The 20,337-nt window shown below is 51.4% G+C and overlaps 1 protein-coding gene across 3 annotated transcripts in view; it reads right to left on the minus strand.

Moving 5' to 3' along the window:
- Positions 1 to 12: 12 nt before the first annotated feature.
- SAMD4B (sterile alpha motif domain containing 4B) overlaps positions 13 to 20,337 on the minus strand; it is a 42,044-nt gene continuing 21,719 nt past the window's right edge. For all 3 annotated transcript variants that reach the window (XM_017952428.2, XM_009194435.2, XM_031659479.1), the window contains 11 exons: positions 14,147 to 14,617; positions 10,182 to 10,421; positions 9,526 to 9,635; positions 9,281 to 9,367; positions 8,234 to 8,573; positions 7,473 to 7,558; positions 5,957 to 6,075; positions 5,255 to 5,453; positions 4,928 to 5,051; positions 2,419 to 2,502; positions 13 to 2,211 (listed from right to left, as the gene is read on the minus strand). In XM_017952428.2, the coding sequence (XP_017807917.2) occupies positions 2,183 to 2,211; positions 2,419 to 2,502; positions 4,928 to 5,051; positions 5,255 to 5,453; positions 5,957 to 6,075; positions 7,473 to 7,558; positions 8,234 to 8,573; positions 9,281 to 9,367; positions 9,526 to 9,635; positions 10,182 to 10,421; positions 14,147 to 14,617 (1,889 nt within the window). In that variant the 3' untranslated portion in view covers positions 13 to 2,182. The remainder of the gene's footprint in view (positions 2,212 to 2,418; positions 2,503 to 4,927; positions 5,052 to 5,254; positions 5,454 to 5,956; positions 6,076 to 7,472; positions 7,559 to 8,233; positions 8,574 to 9,280; positions 9,368 to 9,525; positions 9,636 to 10,181; positions 10,422 to 14,146; positions 14,618 to 20,337) is intronic.

Consider the following 20,337-nt stretch of genomic DNA (forward strand, 5'->3'; position numbering starts at 1 on the left):
GCACAACGAAGGTCAGAATTTTTTTTTTTTTTTTTTTTTTCCAAAATAAGCCCAGACCATTAAACAAGTGAAACTCCAACAAATAAGTCTTCTCCAACAGCGAGAAAAACTGTACAGTTACTCAAAGCTGATTCTGCCAGTGGGGCTGGGGACAGAAGTGGGTAGGGAGGGCGAAATCATGGAGGGCCTGGGGAGGGGGCTGGAGCGGGAGAGGGTCAGGGTCCTGCCCATCAGAGTGGGGCCGCCTGCGTCCTGCACACTCTGCTGTCAGGTGGGGTGGGGGGCAGCTCTTGCCTCCCTGTGTGTGTGAGACGGTGTCCCTCACCATCTCCCAGTGCCAGGCACAGTCAGCTCACCCTGATGGAGAGTGAACTAGACAGGACAGGCTGGGGAGAGGGGAGGGTCCCATAAGAGGGACACCCTGCTGATTCCAAACGAGGTGGCCCGTCCATCCCACTTCCTGCAGCTAGTGGGAGGGGGACTGGAGAAGCCCTGGGAGATTGAGGGGATGAGCAAAGGCACAGAAACATGGAGGGCCGGGGTGGGGGACTTGCATAGGTTGATGAGTGTGCAAGAGGTACATAAATAAACCTGACACCCCACCCAGCCCGGCACTGGGAGAGGAAGTGGGGACCCAGAGCCAGGTTCCCAGGGCCACCCTTACCCCCTGGCTTCTTCCCCCTCCCTGGGCTCAGAGCAGAGGGAGGTCCACAGACCAGGAGGGTGGGGGCAAGAAGGTCTGGGGAATGGGGTGATAGTGCAGGGAGGGTGGTGGTTTTAAAATTTTTTTTTTTGGTTTTTTGTTTTTTTCCCAACATTTTGTATCTTTAATAACATACACAATGGTTACCAGCCATATTCATAACAAAAGTTATTCATAAAATGTATCTAAAAATAACATTTTTTTTCCTTTTCGGTGTGAAAAGCTTGAGAATGTCCCAGTGGGGAGGGTGGGCTGAGGGGGAGGAGGGCGTTGAAGAGGGAGACCCTGGCTTCCCCGCAGTCTGAACCCCCAAATCCCCTCCCTCCACCTGGGCCCCAACACAACCCCTCATTAGGAATAGGGACCAGACAGTCTGTCAGACTCTGGGACTGGGACAAATCTCTGGGTTATGATATAGTGTTCCACTTAAGTGAGGTCATGACATAATGGGGGAAGGGGAAAGGCTAAAAGAAAAGGGAGGGGCTTAGGGAAAAACCCAAAAACCAAACAATCCCCTTTCCCTTATTCCTGACTCCCAAGTATCACCAACCAGACCTGGGAGCGGAGAAGGGTGTGTGTTCATAGGGAAGGGGACGTTAAGGCAACAGACTTCCTGACCTCACTGGCCACCCTGGCTGCCCACCTCCAACCTCTTCATCTGGGGAGCCAGGGCTGGAGGAAAATGGGTTAGAGCTTGGGGGTCTGGAGGAGGGGGCTCTGCCCTCTCCCCTCATAAAGTTCAGGCTCCCCCTGCCACTGTCTTGGCTCAGAGAGAGGCCTGGGGATTCTAAAAATGAGAGGAAATGATCAGAGAAAAACCGTTAAGAACTATATAAATATGTATCTTAAATAGGCCTAAGAAATTAATCATAGAGAACCTCTGGTGAACAGGGCCAAAGGAGGTGAGAGAGAAGAAGGTGGCTCCTGTCCTTGGAGAATGTGGGGAATGGAAAAGGGGAAGGAGGGAGAGAAGAGAGGGCTTCCTCTCCTTGCTCCCCTCCCTTCTCCCCAGCTCCTCTCAATAACATTCTGGAGGGCAGGTTCTCTGCCCTGCTCATGTCACCCCAAATATCAAATGTTTCTGAGCAGGCTCCACAAGGTAGTGGTCAGTTTGTCTCTGGGGAGTCTGCTCCCTTGGGGAGAGGCAGGTGGTCAGCGGTCTGGAGGAGGCAGGGGTGGGATGGGACCAGGTGGGGATGAAGAAGGAAAGGAGAGAGGCAGGCAGTCTGGCCAGTCCCTGCCCCCTTTATCCTGGCTGCCCCCAACTCCCCGGGCCTCAGCAGAGATCCCTCGACGGGCCTGGGAGTGAGCAAGGCATGTGCCAATGTTAAACAAAAGTTAAAAGGGTGAGAGAGTAGAAAAATATTAGAATATATAGCTGAGCCAGCCCACCCTCTCGCTGTCGCGGAGAAGCCTGTTGGGGGTTGGCCCCCGCCCGCCGCCCAGGGAGCCTATGGGTGCGCTGGGCTGTGGGTCCCGTCAGATGGTGGAGGTTTTGTCTGTCCCATCTGTGGTAAGAAAGGGAGGAAGGGAGGAAGATCAGGAGCTGGAGGGAGGCCCAAGAAAAGGCACTCAGGTAGCCTGTCATCCCGGTCAGGCCCTCCCTGGAGTCTGGCCTCCCCTGGGGACCCCTCAGGATGACTCTGAGTTGCTCAGTTCAGAGGAAGAGACGCTGGGTAGGTGGGAGCTGGGTCAGGGAAAGAGGAAATGCTCACCACCCAAGGCGTGTTCTGTCATGCTCAGACACAGAGACTCCAGAGTGGGATTGATCTCCAGGTCAGGCCCAGGAACCGGGCAGTCTGGTTGGGAGAGAGGAGAATGGGGGTGGTAAGGACCGACTGGACTTGGGTGAAGAAAGCTGGGATGACAAAGGATGCTGGTATGGGAAGGGAGCAAGAGAGATGGAGGGGGAGAGGGAGGAAGGGGAGGAGGTTGACAGGGAGAGAGGCGAGCATGTCACACAACAGGCAGAGGAGACAATGGCAATGGCAGAGGCTTGGTGATACAGAAAATGCCTGACTTGCAGACAGTGGAAGTGAAACTGAAGGAGCTCCTGGAGGCCACACACAGCCTGCTGTGACTACTTTGGACACAGACTGCATACTGTCTTGAGCAGTCTGGGCATCTGCCCTGGACACTGGGCAGCCCCCAAGGCTCCCTGATTGAAGACCTGCTCTGTACTTCGTGCAAAAGCTAAATCAAAACCCTTCCTGTCCCCACTTGGACCTGCTCCTCTGGGCAGGATTCGATCCGGGCAGGATTCGATCCAGGCAGGCTGGGCAGGTGGGGGCAAAGTAGGACAACAACCATGGGACTTGTCCTCAAACCACACTTCTCAAAAGGGCCTCCTATTCTGGCATCTGGGAAACCACCCACCTCCCTGGGCAGACCTGACCCCACCCCACACTGCTTAAACCCTTCCCTGACTCCTCACTACCATCAGCACAAAGTCCGAGCTGTTTACCTGGGTTTAGATGACCCAGCTCCCATCTCCACCCTCACCTCTCTCATCACTGTTCCCTCCGAACCCTGAGCTCATGTCGCATCAGATCACCCAACTGTCTCTCCTAAAAAAAAAAAAAAATTTTTTTTGGCCGGGCGCGGTGGCTCAAGCCTGTAATCCCAGCACTTTGGGAGGCCGAGACGGGTGGCTCACAAGGTCAGGAGATCGAGACCATTCTGGCTAACATGGTGAAACCCCGTCTCTACTAAAAAAAAAAAATACAAAAAACTAGCTGGGCGCGGTGGTGGGCGCCCGTAGTCCCAGCTACTTGGGAGGCTGAGGCAGGAGAATGGCGTAAACCCGGGAGGCGGAGCTTGCAGTGAGCTGAAATCTGGCCACTGCACTCCAGCCTGGGCGACAGAACGAGACTCTGTCTCAAAAAAAAAAAAAAAAATTTTTTTTTTTTAAACTTGGGCAAAACCTTTCTGTCTCAGATTGCTGACTGATGAATAACATCAGAGTCCTTACACATACAGTTGGGAGGAGTCAATCAGTGCAGGAGAGCTGTCTGACAAAGCCTGGGACATAGCTTACTGGTAAAGAGAATGGTTCTTGTTCATTCCTGCGGTTCATCCACCTGCTTGTTTAAGATCATTTACAGATGTGTGTCAAGCCCTCTGCTAGGATGAACATGATGAATGGGTTCCCATGGCCTCAACAGATGGTTGTCCACACAACCTCATCAAGTAAGACTCCTGGCTGACTTGGCAGTTTATGACATGAATTCTGCAAATCCATGCTCTCTCTAGTCAGCCCATTCCAGACCAGCCTTATCTGTCTCTGCAGTCCCAGTGCCCAGCACCATGTGGAGGAGTCAACCCCTCACTTGTTGAGCAGGGCAGGGACCTGTGGCTAGCAAATCTCTAATCTTCCTTTCACCAACTTGGCCCAACGTCTTTTTGAGATAGGGTCTCACCGTTGCCCTGGCTGCAGTGCAGTGGCACGATCTCTGCTCACTACAGCCTTGACCTCCTGGGCTCAAATGATCCTCCTGCCTCAGCCTCCCGGGTAGCTGGGACTACAGGTGTGCACCACCATGCCCAGATAATTTCTGTATTTTTTTTTGTAGAGATGGGGTTTCGCCGTGTTGTTCAGGCTGGTCTGAAACCGATCTCCTTGTCTCAGCTTCCCAAAAGTGCTGAAATTACAGATGTGAGTTACTGTGCCTGCACTTGGCCCAACTTCTGCTCTCCCATCTCCAGGATGGTCTGTAAGCAGAGGTCAAACAGCCCTCTCACTTCAAACACCTGTTCTAAGAGGTGAAGTCCACTGGTTCCTGTGTGGTCACCTGGCATGTGAAAGAATGCTGGTAGGCTGATGGGCAGGACTCCCTTCCACAGAAATCTCATACTTTTAACTGTCCCATCCCCTCAACCCCTTCTAAATTGAGTATTCAATGATCTTGTAAAGAAAGAGATGATGACAGAGACCAACACAGACACTAAGATTATGACATGGAGGGGGGGAAACATGAGATGGGGTGGGAGTAAGGGGTGAGAGATGATGATTCAGAGGGGTAGGGGCAAAACCTGAGAGATGAATTGAAGCAGAGGAGGAAAACAATCCCCCACAATTGGGCGAGATGGGTGTAGAGTGTTGCAAGGTATGGGGAGAGGTGCCCAAGTAGTCTGGAAGGAACAGTGGACAGGAGACCCAGGAGAGGAGAGAGAGGTCAGCTCAGGGTGTTGGCCAGGCAGAGTCCCAAGGGTGGGGCACCTCACCTGGAGGGAACATGAGAATGGCCTGGGGTGACGAGTGGACCGGGAGCGAGTGGGTGCGCTGCACAGAGCTGCGGCTCTGACTGGGCATGCTGTTGCTGCCTCCAGGGTTGGCAAACCACAGGTTCTACACAGTTCCCAGGAAGAGAGAAAGTAGTGAGTGGGGAAGAGGCCCAGACCCAAGAGTGGTGGAGGTGGTACAGGCCTTCTCCCACTCCCACCCCTGCCACCTCTAAGCTGGGTCCAGACACAGAGTATACAGACATACACATCCCAGGTACTGCCACCCCAACCCCAGGAGGCCATGGCCCCTGCTTCCGGTCAGCTTACCTGTCGGCCCTGGCCTCCAAGGCTGGGGCTGGTGAGGGCATGTCGAGGGGAGACACCTCCAATGCCCGAGGGGCTCAGGAGGCCCATCCGGCCGGGTGGGAGGGCCCGGGGAGGCATTGGGAACTGCCGCTGGGTACGCCGGGCCACTCCCATCCCCACAGAACCAGCTATGGGGAGCGAGTTGGAGCCGAACGCCCAGCTGTGAGAGAGCAGAAGGCAGGGTGTTAATTTATGTAGATGGGGCCCATCTGTCTACCTCTTCCTCACCTTCCCCAACAACCCCAAGTGGTAGGAGAGAACATAAACCTCCATCACACATTCTGTCCCCATCTGTCCCAAGAGTACCCCCCGGAAGGAGATGGGAAGTATACAAGGGTTTCCTCACTGTCCACTCAAAACAGTTCTCCAAACTTCAATTCTCAAGGGAGACATTTCTGTTATCTGTCTGGTCTAAGACGGGACTTCCAGGCCCTCTGTATACAGGTGAGGAGCAAGGTACATATGAGGGGCCTGCTCATGGGGCATGTGTTGTTTTCCAGCTCGGCATCCTATTCTAGTGGGAAATTTTCTTCTGGGAAAGTCACTCAGTGACTGAATAAAACTGGATTCCCAGCCCAGAACACAATCACCCCTCTAAGCACGATCTGCTAGCCAGCAAAGGCCTGTGGAGGCCAGGACCCTGTACCCTGGCCACCTGCCTACCCTTTCTGCTGCCGGTAGTTCTGCATCTCTAGTGCGGCTTTGCGTGGGAATGTCCGGAGGAGCTTCAGCACTTGCTGTTTCCAGGATAGCAGCCGTTTCTTCTGCGTCTCCGTGAAAGCCTAGAATTGGCAGGGCACGGGTGAAGCAGAGAGGGTGATGTTTCTTTCAGACCTCCCTTCCGGTCTTCATTTGTTCAAATTTATACTGCCTGGCCGGTCATAGTGGCTCATGCAGTAACCCCAGCACTTTGGGAGGCCGAGGCGGGTGGATCACTTGAGGTCAGGAGTTCGAGACCAGCCTGGACAACATGGTGAAACCCCACCTCTACTAAAAGTACAAAAATTAGCCGGGCATGGTAGTGCATGCCCGTAATCCCAGCTACTTGGGAGGCTGAGGCAGGAGAATCACTTGAACCTGGGAGGCGGAGGTTGCAGTGAGCCAAGATCGTGCCACTGCACTCCAGCCTGGGCAACAGAGTGAGACTCTGTTTCAAAAAAAAAAAAAGATTTATTGCTCATCTACTCTGTGCCTGTGCCAAGCAATTCTGGGATGCAGAGGTGACCATGCCCAGAGAGCTTACAGTCTGGCTGTGAGGGAAAGATACATACATAACGATAACTATGACAAATTATCCCTCCCTGAGGGAGAAGAACAGGAAGCAAAAGAAACCTAAATAAAAATGAGGGGTTGGTAAAGGTGTCCCTGAGGTATAAACGTTTTGAACTGATAGCTAGAGGAGGAAGGAACACTGTTCCTGATAAAGAGTATGTACGGGCTGGGCATGGTTGCTCATGCCTATAATCCCAGTACTTTGGGAGGCCAGGGCAGGGGGATCACTTGAGGCCAGGAGTTCGACACCAGCCTAGGCAATAAAGCAATACTCCATCTCTAAAAAAGAAAATTGTCACACCTGTAATCTCAGCACTTTGGGAGGTTGAGGTGGGAGGATCACTTGAGGTCAGTTCAAAACCAGCCAGGCCAACAGTGTGAGACCTCGTCTCCATTAACAACAAAAAAAAAAAAAAAAAAAAGAGGAAGAGTGTGTACAAGGGTTCTGAGAAGAAGCCTCTAAAGCCAACACTGGAAAGATACAAGACTGGAAGGGCTGGCATATATGTACCAGGTCAGGCAAGGCCCTGTGGGCCACATACAACACAATGGTCTTGAGAATGATGGGGCAGCCTTTCCTTTTTTCTTTTTTTTTTGAGACGGAGTCTCACTCTGTCGCCCAGGCTGGAGTGCAGTGGCACCATCTCGGTAAGCTATGCCTCCCGGGTTCACGCCATCCTCCTGCCTCAGCCTCCCGAGTAGCTGGGACTACAGGCACCCGCCACCACGCCTGGTTAATTTTTCGTATTTTTAGTAAAGACCGGGTTTCACCGTGTTGGCCAGGATGGTCTCGATCTCCTGACCTCATGATCCGCCCGCCTCGGCCTCCCAAAGTGCTGGGATTACAGGCGTGAGCCACCACACCTGGCCACCTTTCCCTTTTTGAGCATGCTACGGAAGGCCTTACCTCATGAGTCAGGCACTTTTCGATGAGCTGGAGGTAACTGGTGATGTTCTCCTCGTCTGGTCGGGACACCAGCAGCTGGGTGCACACTGGGGGACATGAGAAAGGGCAGGTTAGCCCCTAGTATGCCCTCTGCCATGTTCCAGCCTCCAGCTGGCTCGTGCACAAGAAGGAACAGGAGACTCAGGCTGGGTAAGTACCAACTATTAAGTGCTAGCCATGGTATTTAGGTTATCATGAGGATATACAACATAGTGCCTTATACAATCTTGTCACTACAGACATTTTTAGCCTGAGAAACCTAAAGCTCAGAGTTGAGTCACTTGCCCCAGGTCCAGATTCAGATCCAGATCAATCTGGATCCAAGCGTAAAGTCTGCTACGTCATGTTGCTTTAGGAAAGGCTGAAGCTGTGATAAATTTCACCATCCCCATCCCCTGGACTTCGGTCTCCTCTGAGAGAAATCAATGGACTCCCCTCAACTGCTCACCCTTTACTACATGGAATTTCTTTTGACACACTGCCCCATTTCTGCTCAGCCTGGAGACACTTTGAGGGGAAGAGCTGTTATCCACCATTAGCCTGGACATGCCCAAGGGCAAGGGGCCTTGTCACCCTGTCTCGGCTACTCTCTGTAGTGTTCCAGTCTCCAGCAGGCTTTATAAAGCCCTGCTCCCAACATCTAACTTGGATTTGATCCCTGGTGCTTGAGTTCACTTGGCTTTCTGCCTCAGGATTTCCTGCTAGGCTGTGGCTGGTCTCACCTTTGCCCATCACCCGTGTAAACTGGCTGGGGATGTCTCCGTCAGCGACGGGAGCCGGGGCAGGCTCACTGCCATCGGTGGGAGCGGGAGCTGGTGGAGGTGGGTAGTTCTCCGCAGCTGGAGGGTCCTTGGCCTCAGTGCCCTTGTCAGTGCCGGGGTGGGCTAGGGGAGGCTCAGCACCTGGCAGTGATGGCTCCCCCGGGGCCCCATCCTTGGCAGTAGGGGTGGTGGCGGCAGCAGCCACGGTGGCCTGGAGGACACTGTAGGCCTTGATGGGAGTGATGATGATCTGCTGCAGCTCCTGCAGAGCGTTTCTCAGGTTCCCGCCTTCCAGTACATCCTGCATGGGAGGACACAGGCTGGGGTCACATGCAGACCCTATAATGAGAGACAAAGAGTATCTACACAGAAAGTCAGACACGGCTTGCAGAAGACTGGGTAGGACCCTGGGTTCCAGCACATAGAGAAGGCATGTAAGGGTATTGCAAGCTCACAAACATTTCCTCTTTCCCATGAAGGTGAAGTCCTACAAAACTCACGAAAAGCCAGTCTAATGTTGGAGTCTTCGGAACCCACCAAGGATAGAATCAGAGATTCAGATCTAGATACTGAGCAGGGAAAAATACAAACAGAAGGCAGTGGCAAGGAAAGGGAATGAGGAACACAAATCAATCAGATCAAATCAAATCAGATGTGGAAGGAAAATGAGTTTAGAAACAATCAAATGGAAAGAGAGATTGTATAGACAGAGACACTCTGCTCTACCAGAAAGACCAGCAAGAAATGGAAAAGCAAAAGTGGAGAGAAGGTGTAGAGTCAAAAGACAGATTCTAGAACCACCAAGACAGACAGGGAGGGGAGCCTCTTAGCTACCAGCAAGTGAGCCTTTTGATGCCAGCTTGCATGTGGTCCCTGGAGTCTGGGTCCCTAGGGCTGGGGCTATTAGAGGCCAGACCCGAGGAGTCGGGAGGCCAACTCAGGGCCTGTGGTCTACTGGTACCGCCAAGTGGCTGGCTGGCCTTGAAGATGCAGATACCAAGTTCTCACCTTCTCTAGGGACTTGAGGACGCTCTGTCTCTCACGCAGCTTCTGGATACTCAGGGCTATCTTGTGGCGGGCACCTTTGGTGACATTCTGTGACAAGGGCAGAAGGGGACAGGAAGCTAGAGATGGGAGGCTGAGATATTTGCAGGTACCCAAATAGAGATCAAGGAGATAGAGGAGGCTTGGGCTGCAAGGAATGCAAAATAGCGCTGCCCCCAACACCTCCCTGATGGTCCCCTTGGCTTCACCTGAGACTCCAGGTGCTGCTCAGTCAGTGTCATCATCTCCTCGTAGCTCATCTGTGAGAAGAGGGCTGCATACTTGTGCAAGCGGAGGCTCTTGAGCCATGAGGGCACATCTTTGGAAAAGGAGGGAGAGTGAAAGGTCAGGAGTTTGGCCCTGATTACTAGGGTAAAGGAAAAGTTGTGGGGCTAAACCCACAGGAAGCCTCAAAAGATGGAAAAAATTGGGAGGGGGTTGCGGGGAGCTAAGATTCCATCAGCTCCTTCTTCATCTGCCTAGCCAGACCCTCTGAGGCAGCCTTCCCTAGGAAGGACACCTGACCGTTCTGAGCTGCTCGGCTGGATGTATACCACGATGACCTCACTGATTGCTCCAAAACTCTTCCTGGAACCTCTGTTCCATCAGTTAGCTGTGTCCTGACTTCCTTGTCAGACTGGGGTGTGCGAAGACGGGGCTCCTCCCCAGTCAGAGCAGAACTTGTTAGGGTAGATGTGGGGTCTCTCTGCCTAGTCTTGAGCCCTAAAAGCAGGGACTATCTACTCCCTTCAGACATGTCCCCTCCTCAGAGGGGTAGGCAGGCGTCTGCTACAGCTCCTTTCTGTCCTCTAAGCTCTGCAGAAGCCCCTGGAAAAGGGTCTTGGTGCTGCTGTCCCCGGTGTACCTTTCATGCCACTGCCATCCTCCTGGAAAGTGTTCCGGCTGGAGCCCTGCTCCTCTGTCTGCTCACTGCCAGAGGAGGCCACGCTGCTCTGGGGCGAGAGGGGTGCGTGATCGGGCGTGGTAAAAGCAGCCCGGGCCCCAAGCTCCTCTGGACTCGGCCACTCACCAGGGACCTGGGGGCTTGTAGGGATGAGTGACATGGAGCGCTTCAGCGGGCTAGGGTGGATTTGGCAGGGGAGACCTGGCCAGAGTGGGAGAAAAGCAAAAAATTAGGCTGGAGACCCAACCACAGGAGACCATCCCCCTGCCGTCAGTGCCAGGATGGCAGTTTGGCCCCGTAATCTGCCAAGAGGAAGGGACCTGGGGTCCAAGGGGAGCTACCTACCAGATATACCTCATTCTCTTACCTCCAACACCCAACCCATCAGCAAGCTGTCAGCCACTTTCCTGAAATTCTCCAGTTCCACTGGCTCAAGCCACCAGTGCCCCTGGCAGGAATTACTGCCATAGCCTCCTTACTGGTTTCCTGCCTTCATTCTTGCCTCCTATAGTCCACGCCCCTCACAGCAGCCATAAAGATCCTTCTAAAAATGCAAATGTGACCGAGCTTGACTCCTGCTCAACTCCCTGTGACTTCCTTTCATAGGGGGAACAAAATACAAATGCTTTCACATGCCTAAAAGGCCATGCAGGACCTGGTCCCTGCTCCTCTCTAACTCTCCCCTCCCACAACCCACCACCTGGTTCATGCCTCTCTAGCCTTCAACTCCTCCCAAACTCCCCTTTGTTCCTGAAACACTCAAGGCTATTCCAGCCTCAGGACTTCTAGACTCGCTCTTTCTTCTTACTTTCTTGATCTTAGCAGGTGGCTCCCTCAAGTCTCACCTCCTCTGAAGCCTACCCTAAACCCTTAATCTGAAGTCACTGCCCACCTCTGCTGCCCCAATTTCAGTCACTCTATCACATTACTGTCTTGTCTTTCTCACAGCACCTATCACAACCTGAAATTATCAAGTTATTTGTTTACTTTCTACAAAATTTATTTATTTACTTTTTTGAGATGGAGTCTCGCTCTTGTCACTAGGCTGGAGCGCAGTGGTGCGATCTTGGCTCACTGCAACCTCCGCCTCCCAGGTTCAAGCAATTCCCCTGCCTTAGCCTCCCGAGTAGCTGGGACTACAGATGCCTGCCACCACGCTCAGCTAATTTTTTTGTATTTTAGTAGAGGCAGGGTTTCACCATGTTGGCCAGGACGGTCTCCATCTCCTGACCTCGTGATCCGCCCACCTCGGCCTCCCAAAGTGCTAGGATTACAGGCATGAGCTGGTTTGTTTCCTTATTAACTGTACCCCCTGCTAGAATAGAAGACCTATGATAGCAGGAACCTGTCCCATCTTAAACATCATTATATCTTGTAACGAAGGAAGCACGTAAGCTGCTTCCTCAACAACCCCGTTATGGGGCCTCACTACCTCCCATTTTTTTTCTGCAGTGAGCCCAAACTGGCCCCTCATGAGGCCTGGAGACTCAGAGTGATCCCAGGTCCTCTTCTGCAGGATGCTCCACACCCTCTGTGCATCCCAAGTCTGAGGTTGGCAAAGGAATCCAACTTGATCTTTTTTTTTGAGATGGAGTTTTGCTCTGTCGCCCAGGCTGGAGTACAACAGTGTGATCTTGGCCCACTGCAACCTCTGCCTCCCAGGTTCAAGCAATTCTCCCTGCCTCAGCCTCCCGAGTGGCTGGGACTACAGGTGCCCACCACCACGCTTGGCTAATATATATATATATGTGTGTGTGTGTGTTTTTATATATGTGCGTGTGTGTATATGTACATATATGTGTGTGTGTGTGTATATATATATTTTTTTAATTTTTTTGAGATAGAGTCTCGCTCTGTCGCCAGGCTGGAGTGCAGTGGCGTGATCTCGACTCACTGCAACCTCTGCCTCCCGGATTCAAGCGATTCTCCTGCCTCAGCCTCCCAAGTAGCTGGGATTACAGGCACCCACCACCACGCCTGGCTAATTTTGTATTTTTTTAGTAGAGACGGGGGTTTCTCCATGTTGCTCAGGCTGGTCTTGAACTCCTGACCTCAGGTGATCCACCCGCCTTGGCCTCCCAGTGCTGAGATTACATGTGTGAACCACCACTCCCGGCCTCCAACATGATTTTTAACCACTCCCAAGACAGGGCAGGTTCCCATGAGCTCCCAGACCTTTATCTGTGCTTTTCCCTCTGCCTTGCTCACCTCTCCAACTCTTCTCCATCAGCCACTTCTCCCTTCATGCCTTGGTCACGTACCCCTCTGCTGCTGCCACAGGCCTGGCGCTTGCTGCCCTTCTCGCTAGCCTCCCTCTTGCACTGGACTGTGGGTCCATGGAGAATGGCAGCCCAGCCCAATTACTTCTGCAATCCCATGATCAGGCACAGAGCATGACATACACAAGTCCTTCCAATGAAGTTTGATGATTTGATAAAGGACAAAAGGGTGCTAAGAGGGCCTGTGAGCTCCACCTATGACATCCAGAAGTACCCCAAGTCAGCCTAGCCAAAAGAAATGAAACAAAGCCAACGAGCCTCACCCTGGGTAGGTGAGGACACCAAGGCCCAGGGAGCTGAAGCCCTTTGCTCCAGTTCCCACGGGAGTTGACAGGCTGAGACAGAGCCCAAGCCTTGTTTCTGATGGAAAGGCTGGGGTTCCTGCCAGTGCTACAGTGACACCCAGCACAGGAAGGAGGTCTAGCCTGCTGCAGGCCCCAGAGCATCTTCCCTCAGCTGTGACAACACTGATGCTCCTGGCTAGGAAGTCACCTGAGGGACAGGGCAAGGCAGTGGCCCACCCCTAATAAGTTTCTGCCCTACCCCAGAGTATCGGGGCCCTCTTTCCAGGAGTTCTTCAGCCTCTAGACTCCCTCAGCCCTGGCTTCTGTCCCCACTCAGCACTCCTGGGGAACATGGCACACTCTGGGCCCTGGGGGACTGGGGAATCCTCAAGACAGGCCTTTTTGCCTGTTTTGGTGTCTCTGGCCTCCTTCTTTCTCCCTTCTCAGCCAAGAAGTGGGCAGGCGAGGCTGAGAGGCAGGAAATTACCCTGACTGGAATGATCGTGCAGTTCCTGAGGAGCCCTGCTTGGCTCTGCACTGGGGTGGAGGCTGGCCACAGCATGAGAATGACAAAAACAAGAATGCCAGCCGGAGTTCCAAGGCCTTGCACTCTCCAAGAAATCCTGATCTGTTTTTGGCAGCACCCCAAACCCAAGCTGCCTGCCCTCAAAGGCCAATCCTTGCTCCCCACTCAAAAATATTTTAATGATTTCCTGTTTCCTGCAACTGCCTGGAATCCAAAAGCTTCTCCTGTCCTTCAATGCCCCCCAGAATGTGGCCTTCACACACTGAGGTCTGAGGGTAAAGACAGGCCTGAGTTCAAATCCTGATGCTGACTCTGTCGCCTCTGTGTGATCTTGGGCAAGTCACTTCTTTTGCCTCTCTGCCTCCCTTTCCGCATGAAGTCCTTAGCAGAGGGATAGGCACACAGTAAGCACAAGTCTCTGCTACTCTTATTACTCATTCAAATCCGCCCCAGTCAGATCCGTCTGTATACTGTCCTCTCTAATGTTCCACCCCTGTGCTTATTTCATGCTGTGCCTTCTACTTGGAATGTCCAATTCCTTTTCCTCTTTTGGTCCAAACTTCTATCAACACTGTTCAATCTTGGTCCTTTAATGGCTGCTGAGGTCCCCACGATGGGGAGCACAGAAGGTATTAAGAGACAGAAATTTATAGGCACCCTGCATGGGTGGCCCCTCCCCTTCGTGAGGGCTGAGCATCTCCAGGAGGGATACTTTTTGGTGGAGGTAGTGTAGCATAGTAGTTCAGAGTATGAGCTCTACAGCCAGACTGCCTCGCTTTGAATCTTGAGTTTATATGTATAATGTTCTTAAAATAGCTCCTAGTAAGGACTACTTACCTGTGTTTGCATTGCTCCCAATACTGTTGATGGCTGGCGGCACTGAGCTGGACGGGTGGAAGGGCACATGTCCATTTTCCCGGGGTGGCTTGTCTTGCCAGCCTGGCCCTGCCTCCCCAGGGCCCAGCTCTGCAGGGCTTCCCCACTCATCTGAGCCTTGGCGTGAATGGTAGGAGGGCTCTGGCCGGGAGCGGAAGCCACTAGCCAACCGCTCTTCCAGGTGGCTCAGCCAGAGGGCCAGTGCGTTGCGGTCCTCCAGTGTGGTGGCTGGGTGGATGAGGGCATAGGAAAGCAGCTGGCGGCTCTCCTCGATGAAGGCATTGCTCTCGATTGAGTAGGCCAGCACTTTTTGCAGTAGCCTCATGTACTCCGACTTGGCCTCTGTGTTGCCTGGCTGAAGCAGGGGAAGGTGGGACAGCAGGAGGGACACCACCTTCTCTTTGGACTCCTGCTGCCACTGGCTGACGATGGCTACAGAAGGGATAAGAAGAAATGTTAGGAGAGCCAGGGTGGGGTACTCCTGTTCACCTGAGAGCACTGCCTATGGCCTACTCCCTCAGCTCCAATCTCCTTTTCATAACGATCTTCTTTTCATAACTCCCAACCTTATCCCTCATATAGGTGAGATCAAACACACTGACCCTGCCTCTGGTGTAATTTTTGTCTTATTGTTTTTTTTTAAGAGATGGGGTCTCGCTATGTTGCCCAGGCTGCAGTGCAGTGGCTATTCACAAGTGCAGTCCCACTATTGATCAGCATAGGACTTTTGACCTGCTCCATTTCTGAACTGGGCCAGTTCACCCCTCCTTAGGCAACCTGCTGGTCCCCTGCTCCTAGGAGGTCACCATATTGGGGCCACACTTAGTGCAGACACCCAATCAGCATAGCACATTACAGCCCAGAACTCCTGGACTCAGGCAATCCTCTTGCCTCAGCCTCCCAAGTAGCTGGTACTACAGTCACGCGCCCACCATACCTGGTGTACAGTAATTTTTCTTCGTTCTATCACTCCTGTTCTCAAAAACCTGCAGTGCCTCCCAATCAGCCAAACTTGCTACTCTGGAATCTGAACTCCTCCTGCCCCCAGGCCTGCTCTCATGCTTTATCTCCATGACCCCTTCTCCATTCTTCATGGTCTCTATGCCATTTTCCCTGTCAAAAAGCAGTCTCCTCCTTTCTGAATGGAGAAGGCAGTGCTATATGGTAGTTAAAAGCTTGGGCTCTGGAATCAGATGGTCTAGACACCCCAGCTTACTAGTTGGATCTTGGTAGGTTACCTTGAACCTCACTGGGCACCAAATTATCTGTGAAATTTTGGAGATAATTACAGTACCCAATTCACAGTGTTGCTTTGAGATTCAATGAGCTAGCAAAGAACGGAAAGTGGTTTGGCAACATAATAAATGCTTGCTATTGTTTTTTAACTGGTCTCTCTGCTTCTAGATTTTCCCCTTCCAGTCGATCCCATACATCCAGATGCATTTATCTTCCTAAATCACAACAGGATGTCATGTTCCTGACCAGGAGTTTATAATGGCAACCAGCAAGCACCAACAGACTCAAGTCCAACAACTCCTAGCCTAACATCACCTTCATTTCCAGGGAACCATCCATCTCCCATTCCTCCAGATAAAGACTCAGCTCAGGATATCTCCCCATCTTCCTGGGGTTCTCTCCACAGTATGTATTTATCCAAGTTCCACACCTTGGCTGAGATTCAAGGATTTGGCCCACAACAACCTCCTTCCTCCTATACAAATTCTCTTTTGTAGATGGCCTAACTTACTGCCTTCCTCCAGGAAGCATCCCCTGGCTGTTCCATGCCATGGTCATCTCGACCTCTCCTTTCTATCCCACTGTGTGAGGACCTGTGGAGATAAGCCAGGTTTCCCTTTTCAACCCACAAGGGAGGTCCCTAAGAATATGGCCCCAGGCTGGCCACATCAAGGAAGGCTTGGGTAGGAATTGTTATAAGTCTGACTCTCCCCCTCAAAGACCTTATTAGCACCGGGCGCGGTGGCTCACGCCTGTAATCCCAGTGCTTTGGGAGGCTGAGGTGGGTGGATCACCAGAGGTCAGGAGTTGGAGACCAGCCTGGCTGACATGGTGAAAGCCTGTCTCTACTAAAAATACAAAAATTAGCCAGGCATGGTGGTAGATGCCTGTAATCCCAGCTACTTGGGAGGCTGAGGCAGGAGAATTGCTTGAACTTGGGAGGTGGAGTCTGCAGTGAGCCGAGATTGCACCACTGCACTTCAGCCTGGGGGCAAAGTGAGACTCTATCTCAAAAAAAAAGGAAAAGAAAAAACCTCATTAGCACTTCTGTGACTAGCTAAACAGGGTGGAAGATGGAGATAATGCTGACAGGACAAGGAGAAAGACAAAGAATACCAATACTTGGGAAAAGAGACAAAGATTTAGGTCTGAGGCCAACTATGCTGTCACCCTTGGGCAACTGAGCTCACACCTGCAGCCAAGGTGATGATTTACAAATATCTCACAAAGGAGTTCTGAGAGATGTGCTAATGGTGAAGTCTTGGAAATGGGCACAGGAGCTGGTTCTAACCAGACAGAGCTAGGACTCCAAAGGAATGGGTGATGAAAAGGAATAGGCAGAGATGTGGCATATGTCCCTTCACCACCACTTACTGGCCATGTGACTCTAGGCAAGTGTGATCACTTCACTGAGCTCTATTTTCTCTATCTGTAAAGTAGAGCCCAGAATCATTTCTACCTGGCATGGCTGCCATGAATTATGTCAGGCCACAGCATATAGTAAGTCCCCAGTAAACACTAGCTGCTTTTACTAGTATGGTGGTTATTGTATCTCACTGTGTCTCCCTCGTTTCAAATACACACAGATATTCTAAAGGCACAAGCCAAATCTCCAGGCCCAGCAAACCAAGAGGCTGGGAATAAGAACCTATACGGAAAGTCTTGGAAACCTAGACATCTGAGGGTCTTTCGACCCAAGTTCCTTAGGCCTTGAAGATTTCAAGGACATCTAGCATGCTTCAGGATTGACTTAAAAAAAAAAAAAAAGTTCCATGGACTTCTGGTCTCCTCTGCCCACCCTGAAGGATGGACACCTGGCCTTGCATACAAACTCAGAAATGCCCTTTCTGTAGCCCTATTTCTCTTAATGATCCCCTTAGAAATCTGTGGCCTAGAATTCACAGACACTCCTAATTCTGCTTGTTTGTAGCCTTAGGAAAATGAATCTCACACAACTCCTAACTCCTGGCTATAAAGACTGTGCATCTTCTTGGCCTGGGGCTTGCTGCTCTAAGCTTCCTGGAGACAACACCTGTTTGTTAGTTTTTGTTTTTTGTTTTGCACAGGCTGGAGTGCAGTGATCTCAGCTCACTGCAACCTCTGCCTCCAGGTTCAAGTGATTCTCCTGCCTTGGCCTCCCAAGTAGCTGGGATTACAGGCATGCACCACCATGCCTGGCTAATTTTTTTTTTTTTTTTTTTTGACGGAGTCTCACTTTGTTGCCCAGGCTGGAGTGCAGTGGCATGATCTCGGCTCACTGCAACCTCTGCCTCTGGGGTTCAAGCGATTCTCCTGCCTCAGTCTCCTGAGTAGCTGTGATTACAGGCATGCATCATGACAGCTGGCTAATTTTTATATTTTTAGTGGAGGGGGCATTTAACCACGTTGGCCAGACTGGTCTGGAACTCCTGACCTCAGGTGATCCGCCCACCTTGGCCTCCCAAAGTGCTGGGATTACAGACGTAAGCCACCGCGTCCTGCCTGTTACTTTTTTCACTATCTTGGCCAAGCTGGTCTTGAATTCCTGATTTCAAATGATTTACCCACCTCGGCCTCCCAAAGTGCTAGGATTACAGGCATGAGCCACCGTGCCCAGCCAAGAGAACATCTGCTAAATCCATTCATTCAAAGTCATCAACTCATACTATGCCTAGAGTATTGGTTAAAATTAATAGTAGAACCAATACCACTATTGTTGTTGCTATTACTAACAATAGCAATAACATACAACACTTTCATTCAGAATGAAGGATACTGTTTATTGAGTACTGACTATGTGCCAGACACTATGGCTAAAAATATGATTGCTTTTCATCCCTGTTTTAATCTTGTTTTAGCGTGCTCATCTTGCAGATGAGAAAACAGATTTGGGAAGGTGAGGTCACATACCCCAAGTGACAGAGCCCATAAGCGACACAGCTAAGATCTGAACCCAGGCTCTGTGTGCCTGTACATTTTTTTTTTTTTTTCCTGAGATGGAGTCTTGCTCTGTTGTTCAAGTTGGGAGTGCAGTGGCATGATCTCAGTTCACTGCAACCTCCACCTCCTGGGTTCAAGCGATTCTCCTGCCTCAGCCCCCATCAGTAGCTGGGATTACAGGCACGCACCACCACTCCTGGCTAATTTTTGTATTTTGAGTAGAGACGGGGTTTTGCCATATTGGTCAGGCTGGTCTCAAACTCCTAACCTCAGGTGATCCACCTGCTTCAGCCTCCCAAAGTGCTGGGATTATAGGTGTGAGCCATGGTGCCCAGCAGGGAGGAACTTTTTTTTTTTTTTTGAGACAGAGTCTCGCTCTGTTGCCCAGGCTGGAGTGCAGTGGTGCAATCTCAGCTCAGTGCAAGCTCCGCCTCCTGGGTTCACGCCATTCTTCTGCCTCAGCCTCCCGAGTAGCTGGCACTATAGGCACCCGCCACTATGCCTGGCTTTTTTTTTTTTTTTGTATTTTTAGTAGAGATGAGGTTTCACCGTGTTAGCCAGGATGGTCTCGATCTCCTGACCTTGTAATCCACTCGACTCGGCCTCCCAAAGTGCTGGGATTACAGGCGTGAGCCACCATGCCCAGCTAGGGAGGAACTTTTTACTCACAACCTTTTATCTCTCCAGTCCCAAGTCTCTCTTCTTCCCTGGCTTTCCAGATCCCCTTCAGCATCTGCCACTCAAAGCTAGGAAACTTCACTCCCTTGTCTGTCTTCACTTGAACCGGCTGCCAAGATTATGCAACTGTCCTTCAGGCCATCTCCACATCTAAAGATCATTTTCCAAGGCACAATAGGCCTTCCTGAAGTCACAGAACTTTTGTCATTCTTGCCCTCCCAACTCCACCTGGTACTGGATCAAACAGTAAGAACTCTGTGGTACCCCTGTTTGATAACTTAGTCCTACAGTTTTCAGTTCTTGATGAGAAAGAAGAAAGATAGTGATTCCCATTAGGGACAGAAAGTCAAGAATGAAAATAAATAAAAATAAAAATAAGTCAACGATATGCATCCCAGTCAAAAACACACACACATAGTTGTCTGGGCAATATGCTTCCTCCTCTGTAAAGTAACATTATAAAGCTGCTGAGAAAATGTAGGGAGATGATGCATGTAAAGCATCTGACAGAGCGTACCCACAGTAAGTATTCAGTCTGTGGCTCAATGACGGGTGTTTTCCTCTCTTCTCCAGTAGAGTCGAGTCAGCCTGCCCCTCCAGCCCTACCCTGACATTCTCAATCGCTGTTGTTTAGCCCTTGCAGCGTAGCCAGAGGCATCTGGGACAGAGAGAAGCCTTGTCTAGTCCTTTCCCCACTTCAGAGTACTGCCAGGACTCCAGGGCTAAGGGATACAGCTTCTTCTCTGGTACTGCCAGGGGACATGACAGAACAGCCCCAAGGGTTGGGCTCAATGCAGGACCTTGTTCTGCCGCCGAGAAAGCAGAGAGTGGTTTTGGACAAATGGAGGCTGGCTCTGGGGAAATGTGTGTTCATGTGTCTGTGTGGTGGTGGTGGGGAGGGCGGGCCTCCCATGACTGAGAAGCATCAGTGAGTACTGGAACTGGTCCAAGGAATTTGTGCAGCCTCAGACCCCTTGGGGTGAGCCCAGCTGGGGCCACAAATAATGGGTGGGGATGGAACTTCTAGTTTCTTGCCCAGATCAGAAAAAGTCTGGCCCAGAGTGGAGGCACAGCAGATGCCCAACAAATACCTGCTCAATCGAACCCAGATGGTCCCCTGGAAGGTAGTGGTGTACTCTGTCTCAGGTCCTAGCAAAGTATATCTAAGTAAGAGCACAAGTTCAATAGGCAAACTTGCTGGGTTCAAAATCTAGCTCTGCCTGTACGACCTAACTCAATATAATTGAGGGCCAGTCCTTTAACCTCTCTGATCCTTGGTCTCCTCTTCTGTGCAATGGGGACTGCAAAGCCTCTAACTC

This window comes from Papio anubis, chromosome 20 (assembly GCF_008728515.1).
Source record: "Papio anubis isolate 15944 chromosome 20, Panubis1.0, whole genome shotgun sequence".
In the NCBI taxonomy this organism is placed as follows: domain Eukaryota; kingdom Metazoa; phylum Chordata; class Mammalia; order Primates; family Cercopithecidae; genus Papio; species Papio anubis.